The sequence below is a fragment of the Quercus lobata genome, chromosome 4 (assembly GCF_001633185.2).
Source record: "Quercus lobata isolate SW786 chromosome 4, ValleyOak3.0 Primary Assembly, whole genome shotgun sequence".
NCBI classification, from domain to species: Eukaryota; Viridiplantae; Streptophyta; class Magnoliopsida; order Fagales; family Fagaceae; genus Quercus; species Quercus lobata.
In genome coordinates this window covers 9,162,064-9,169,240 of record NC_044907.1, presented here as the reverse complement: position 1 = coordinate 9,169,240, position 7,177 = coordinate 9,162,064, and the positions used below count along the sequence as shown (strand labels likewise).

The following is a 7,177-nucleotide window of genomic DNA, read 5'->3' as shown; positions in this document are numbered from 1 at the left end:
TAACACTCTTTATCACTAATTTTTTCCTCAAAATAAAAATTAGGTGTTGACAACACGTTTGATGGTACTGCACATGTAATAAATTGTATGCGAGGCAGATACAATTGTGCAAAGGATTATAAAGAAGGTATACAGACCATTAGGTACCAACTACCACAACCAAAGACATGTTGCTTTTGTAATGCCCATTTGTTCCATCGAGAGACATCCTCTATGTGTTGCAAGGATGGAAAAATATCCTTACCCAACATACCAATTTGTCCTGAATTTAGGGAGCTCATTTGTGAGCAAACACCACGAGGCAGACATTTCAGGCAATATATACGGTTTTACAACAACATGTTTGCATTTACCTCAATGGGAGTGCACGTAGATGAAACCATGGCCTTGAATAGTCGAGGAATATATACATTTCGGGCCCAAGGTGCCATCTATCATAGAATTGGTAGTCTTTTACCACATACACCTCTAAGTGTACGACATCTACAATTATATATCTACGACACTGGTCTTGACATACAACACAGAATGTCTCAATCTGTAGAAGCTCATGAAGATATTGTGCAACTTATTCAAAGGATCTTAGACATGTATAACCCATTTGTGGAGAAATTTCGTCAACTATCTCAAAGTCCAAATTTACATCAATGTAAACTTCTGATTAAAGAACAACCTTTAAACCAACCTCAATATTGCCTTCCTAGTGCTTCCCAAGTGGCAGCTATTATTGTAGGAGGAGAAGAAGCTGGTCATTTAAGTGGTAGAGAAATTTTGATTCAAACATTTGGTGGTAATTTGATCAATGTTCAAGATACAGCAGGATATTATGATCCATTGTAATACCCAATACTTTTCCCATTTGGAACATATGGATGGGATATCAATACACGCGACACTAATAGAAATAAAGTGTCATGTCATGAGTATTATGCATTCATCTTTCAGGTAACAGTTTTATTATTTTCAATTTTTTTTTTACTTCAAAATGCCGCTTACACTATAAAATAACTGAACCTACATTTATTTTTACTAATGTCCAAGATTCGCGACGATGCTCTATCAATGATTTGGTATGGAGGACGCCTTTCACAACAATATGTTGTTGATAATTATGTAAAAATTGAAACACACAAGCTTAGGTGGTTTGAGCACAATCAAGATTCTATTAGGGCAGATCTGTACCAAGGCCTACAAGATGCTTTCCATGAAGGAGAGAGTGATACTGGTAATGTAAATTTTACACTTGAAATTTACATTATCTTATTAATGGCAAATTGGTAGGAATATTTATTAATGACCCAACTTTTTCACCTTATATTTAGGAAATGTTGGACATAGAACCATTCTACCTTCATCATTTGTGGGAAGCCCACGCGATATGATCCAACGATTTCAAGATGCAATGTCATTGGTTCAAAAGTTTGGGAAACCAGATTTATTCATCACAATGACGTGTAATCCAGGATGGGAAGAAATCCAAAATGAGCTTTTACCCGCACAAACCGCACATGATCGTCCAGACTTGCTTGCAAGAGTTTTCAAATCAAAATTTGAAGAATTGAAAGATGATATTGTGGTTAAAGGGGTTCTCGGAAGAGTTATTGTATATGTGCAAGTCTTTGAGTTCCAAAAAAGGGGTTTACCACATGCCCACATGCTTATAATTCTCGATGAAGATGATAAATTGCATAATCCAGAGGATTACGATCGAGTTGTTAAAGCAGAAATACCGTGTAAGGAGGAACAACCTCAGTTACATAAAGCTGTACTGAAACATATGATACATGGTCCTTGCGGAGTACAAAATCCAAGATCACCATGTATGAAAAATGGGCGATGTAAAAAAGGATACCCAAAGCCTTTCTCGCCAGAAACCTACCAAGGCAATGACTCATATCCTGTTTACAAACGATATGATACTAATAATCCCGTGCCATTGAATGATCATTGCAGGATTATGGTAGACAATACTCGTGTCTCTATGAAAGTTAGACCAGGCCCAAATTATGATGAGGTCGAACAGTACGTTGATGCAAGATGGGTATGTGCTCCAGAGGCATGTTGGAAGATATTTTCTTTCCCTATGTATCGAATGTACCCTGCCATTTTTCGTTTGCAAATTCATCTTCCAGATAGACAACAGGTACATTTTAGACCACATGAACCAATTGCTAATGATTTGGAGCGAAGTAAAAAGACAATGCTCACTGAATTTTTTTATATGAATATGATTGATCATGATGCACGAAATTATCTATATAGAGAGTTCCCTGAGCATTATTGTTGGGATTATAAAAACAAAACATGGACACAAAGAAGATCTCATAAAAAAGTAGTGGGCAGGGTATATACTGTTTCACCATTTGATGGAGAGAAGTTCAATTTGTGTGTTCTTCTTAATCATGTCAAGGGGCCAACAGGATTTGACGATTTATTGACTGTGAATGGGATAACCTATCCAACTTTTAAACAAGCAGCTCAACATAGGGGTTTACTAGAGAATGATAACAGCATATGACAATGTCTACTTGAGGCAAGAGACATTCGAATGCCGTCTGCTTTAAGAAGATTGTTCGCAACAATATTGGTATTTTGTTTACCAATTGGAGTAAGAGAATTGTGGAATGAGTTCTATCCATATATGATAGAAGATTACCCATCAACATCTGTTACAACAGAGACACATCGTACAAATAAACTTCTCAATGATTTAGAGGCATTACTCTTGCAACATGGAAAGCATATTACAGAGTATGATTTGCCGATTTTAACTGGAAAATGTGACAATGATTTAACTATACCAAGACTCATACAAGATGAGCTAACTATTCCTAATATAGATGAAGAATTCACTTTAATTGAGAAGTTGAATAACGACCAGAGACTTGCATATGACACAATCATGACAGTTATTGATCGTAACGAAAGTATGATATTCTTCGTCGATGGGCCAGGGGGAACTGGGAAAACATTTTTGTATCGCACAATATTGGCAGCCTTGAGAAAAGCTGGTCACATTGCAATTGCCACAGCTACATCTGGCATAGCAGCAACGTTACTCCCTGGTGGAAGAACAGCGCATTCCAGGTTTAAGATTCCTTTAACTCTAGATGCTTCATCTACTTGCTCAATAAGTAAACAATCAGACTTAGCTGAGCTTATTAGACGTGCCACCATAATAATTTGGGATGAAGCCCCAATGGTAAATCAACGTGCACTTGAATCTTTAGATAGAACATTTAGAGATATTATGGAAGTAAATTTACCTTTTGGTGGGAAGGTGCTAATTTTGGGTGGAGATTTTCGTCAAGTACTTCCGGTTGTTCCAAAGGGTACAAAGGCAAAAATGATTGATGCATGCATAGTCAAGTCCCCATTATGGAAAGATGTCAAAGTGTTACATTTGAAGCAGAATATGAGGTCTAGCAATGATGAAGAGTTTGCTGAGTACATACAACACATTGGTGATGGGAATGAACCATATATAATTGATGATTTGATTAAACTACCCCCTTCAATGGCAATGCAATGGGAGGGTCAGCATTCTATATACAACTTGATTGATCAAGTTTTTCCAAATTTACAAGACCATGTCAATGATGCAAGGTATATGGTTGATAGGACTTTGCTAACACCTATAAATGATGATGTTGAACAACTTAATGCAAAGATAATTTCTCAGTTTCCAGGAGATGAGTTTACATTACATTCTTTTGATGAGGTTGAAGGAGATACACAACATCTATATCAACAAGAATTCCTAAATTCTATATCTCCAGGGGGTTTACCACCACATATATTACGGCTAAAAAAAGATGCTCCAATTATGTTGTTGCGCAATATAGATCCAAAAGCCGGATTATGTAATGGTACAAGATTGATATGCCGTGGATGTTTTAACAACGTAATTGATGCTGGAATTTTGACTGGACAATATGTAGGTACACGCATTTTTTTGCCAAGAATCCCTTTGAAGACAACAGAAAATGTACACCTGCCATTTGTAATGATCAGACGACAATTTCCTGTACGTTTAAGCTTTGCACTTACAATAAATAAAGCGCAAGGTCAGACAATTCCAACTGTTGGAATTTATCTTCCTGATCATGTTTTTAGTCATGGCCAATTATATGTGGCATTGTTAAGGGGAGTCTCCCAATCCACTACAAAACTATTGGTGCAAAAAGGCAGAATACCTGAGGAGGAAGGTGTTCACACAAGAAATATTGTGTATAAAGATTTTTTGTTCCCTTCATCATAGGTATTAATTAACAATTGAAAAGAACTGTCTTACATATAGATTTACTTTAATAATTTACAAATTTTAATGGTTATGCTATCTTCATTTTAATATTTCATTTTTTGAAGTTTTTTATGTATACAATTAATTGGTAACAGGAAGGATGCCTAACTCAAATGTGAGGATTGAGTCCACTATGCTAAATAATGGAGTGCATGCTTTTCCTACTGCTCATTGGGAAAAGTGGAAGGATGATCAGTCAATATCGAACATGGAGGCCATTGATAACAAGGTATATTTCTTTCTAATGATATCTTTAATCGGCATCCTTTCTATTGTTTTATCAAAATTAATATTAAAAATGTCATGTGGCGAATGGGTTAGGTTCGAAAATTGCAAATTTATTCACCTGGTTGGGGATTCACTGTTCGAGCTGACAAGAAAGAGCTTTGGAGAGAAGTGAAACGAGTTTTAGAGTCACAAGAATTGGAAAGGTTTGTTATGCTATTTTTTAAAATAGGAAAATAACTAATTGATAATTTTAGTATACAAACAGTTTTTTTCCTTCATTTTGAAGGACCAAGAACAAAGACAAACAACAAATCGCTGTCAAGAGCAATGAAGTTTCCAACATCCATAAGAATAAAGACAAAGGAAAAATGAAGGACGATGTGATCTCTAACACTCATGCCAACAGAGACAAACAGAGAATGAAAATCAAGGACAATGTGGTTTCCAACATCAAAGAGCAAAAAAAGATACGAACAAAAAAAATCAAGGACGATGCAATCTTCTACACCAAAAACAGTAAAGACAAACAGAAAATGAGAGTTAAGGACGATGTGATAATAAAGCAGGTACAAAACATTACCACATCTACTTAAAAAAAAAAATTATATAGTTTTTAAATTTTTTTTTTTTTTAAATTTTGGTAATTAAATGATAGTTCTTCAAGTCCCAAGCTGAAGTAGACCATTTCACATACATGGAGCTATGCAATATCATCACAAGGTCAGTTCAAATATTTCATTTTACAAGTTTATGCATGATATTTATAGTGCTTATCATTATTATGTACGTTTTAAAGTCTCTATTAATAACACAAACTAACACATTTTGTATCATAGGTTCATGGCAAATGCTGCTGGAAAGCAATTAGAATGTGAAACAAATAGCATTGCTCCACCAACTTCTCCACCGTAGTCATCATAATATTAATAAGTTCACCTATTCCATGTTTCAGATGTAGTGCATTATTTTACAATTTTATCATAATTGCTTTTGGCAAGGTCATCACATGTATTTTGTAAGTAGTCTTATTGTTACAGTTTTATTATGCATTTTCAATATATGCACTATTTATAAGCAATATTTAGAGGATCTTTTTCTTCCTCCCCCTAAAGGTTAATACTAAATTATTGCATTATCTCCCAATCAATAATACGTTGATTACTGCATAATTTTTTTTTTTTTGGGCAAAAATGGATAATAATTACGGAATACTAGCCTCTGAGCATGCGCTCACGCGCGTGCTCAAAGGCTTTTCTATTTTTTGGGTAAGGGTTAATTTAGAGCATTTATTATAATTTGGAATTATTACATTTTTCAATCACAAAAAAAAAACCTATGGGTGTGATGAGTGTCATGTGTGGAGAAATAATTTTCCAATCACACCCCTAGATTTTTTTGTGATTGGAAAATTATTTCTCCACACATGACACTCATCACACCCCTAGGTTTTTTTTTGTGATTGAAAAATGTAATAATTCCAAATAATAATAAATGCTCTAAATTAACCCTTACCCAAAAAGTAGAAAAGCCTCTGAGCATGCGCGTGAGCGCATGCTCAGAGGCTAGTATAATATAAACTTATTCATTCTCATAATTTGGGGCAAAACTAAAATTTTAAAAATGAGGGATCAAAAATAGTATTAAGAGTTTTGGGGAGGACGGAAACATATATGTGTTGAAAATTTAATTCTTGAAAAGTTTGGCGGGCTTCTATGTAGTTCCGCCCCTGCTCATAATCTTAAAAAAAGACACTGATTTTCAAGGTGAAATGGCCTAAAGAATTAGAAATAAGAAATGTATTTGTCAACTGCTTTTTACTTTTGTATTTTGCTGGACTGTATTTTACTTCAACCAAGAGAAATTTCATGCGAGTGGCAAAATTGTTTTGTCGAAAAGAAAAAGGAAAAAAAAAAAACCTCACAAAAAATATAAGGGACAAAATGGATAGGTGGAGTGGTCTTAAGCCATTGGTGATAATGAGTGACACTGGAGATGGTAATGGCAAAGCAAGAACACAGATAAAAACTATAAAATTCTACTTTGGTCCTTCACTTTCAGAAAGCAAATTGCATGCACTTGAAATGTGTACGATGGAACAATATATGCCTATCTAACAGTTACACTTACACCAGCATTTATTTTAAACACTTGGTAGATTAGACGATTTTGATTGATTGTATGTTCTTTCTAATGCTCTTTTTCATTATGAGTGGAACGCAAGAACGCAAGTCATAATGTGGTTTGATAACACAAGGACCATACAGAGAAAACTTCACGATTATGGTAATCTTTCTTTCCATCATATATTACTACTTGTTTTTTTGTGGCCTTTTTAGGATGAACGAGAAGGGACTATCATATATTTCTACGTAGTGCTTCATTATTTTTGTTACATACATTTTTGGATGGCTTTAGTCAGCAAACAAAAATTCTGGAGTGGGCTACTTGAAGGCTACAATCTACCGCGAGCTTCAACCTATTTTGATTATTTGTTAAGAAGCTTGAGAGAAAAAGAAAAATTCAAGATGAAGGAATGGATCAAAAGAGAATGGATTTCGTTATCAAACAAATGGCAAGCAAGCCAAGAGCTTGTATGAGAAATATTTTGGTAAGAGGAGTAGTAAAAAGAGCTAGCAAGTATCGATT

General features: G+C 34.9%; 2 protein-coding genes across 2 annotated transcripts; both read left to right on the top strand.

Moving 5' to 3' along the window:
• Positions 1-1,032: 1,032 nt before the first annotated feature.
• LOC115984538 lies at positions 1,033-2,518 on the top strand. The gene is made up of 2 exons (XM_031107577.1): positions 1,033-1,225; positions 1,323-2,518. Exons 1-2 carry the CDS (start codon positions 1,033-1,035, stop codon positions 2,516-2,518), a joined length of 1,389 nt encoding a protein of 462 aa, XP_030963437.1.
• A 30-nt stretch (positions 2,519-2,548) lies between these two features.
• Positions 2,549-5,443, top strand: LOC115984536. Its single transcript, XM_031107576.1, has 6 exons — positions 2,549-4,208; positions 4,399-4,532; positions 4,625-4,734; positions 4,818-5,097; positions 5,187-5,251; positions 5,368-5,443. The coding sequence occupies exons 1-6, from the start codon at positions 2,549-2,551 to the stop codon at positions 5,441-5,443; spliced, it is 2,325 nt and encodes a 774-aa protein (XP_030963436.1).
• Positions 5,444-7,177: the final 1,734 nt, after the last annotated feature.

Bases quoted from the DNA above. Each gene is read 5' to 3' on its own strand.
- LOC115984538 (XM_031107577.1), top strand. From the start codon at position 1,033: ATGTCCAAGATTCGCGACGATGCTCTATCAATGATTTGGTATGGAGGA. The intron at 1,226-1,322 runs GTAATGTAAATT...CCTTATATTTAG, and splicing joins TGAAGGAGAGAGTGATACTG to GAAATGTTGGACATAGAACC.
- LOC115984536 (XM_031107576.1), top strand. From the start codon at position 2,549: ATGCCGTCTGCTTTAAGAAGATTGTTCGCAACAATATTGGTATTTTGT. The intron at 4,209-4,398 runs GTGTTCACACAA...AATTGGTAACAG, and splicing joins CAGAATACCTGAGGAGGAAG to GAAGGATGCCTAACTCAAAT. The intron at 5,252-5,367 runs GTCAGTTCAAAT...TTTGTATCATAG, and splicing joins CTATGCAATATCATCACAAG to GTTCATGGCAAATGCTGCTG.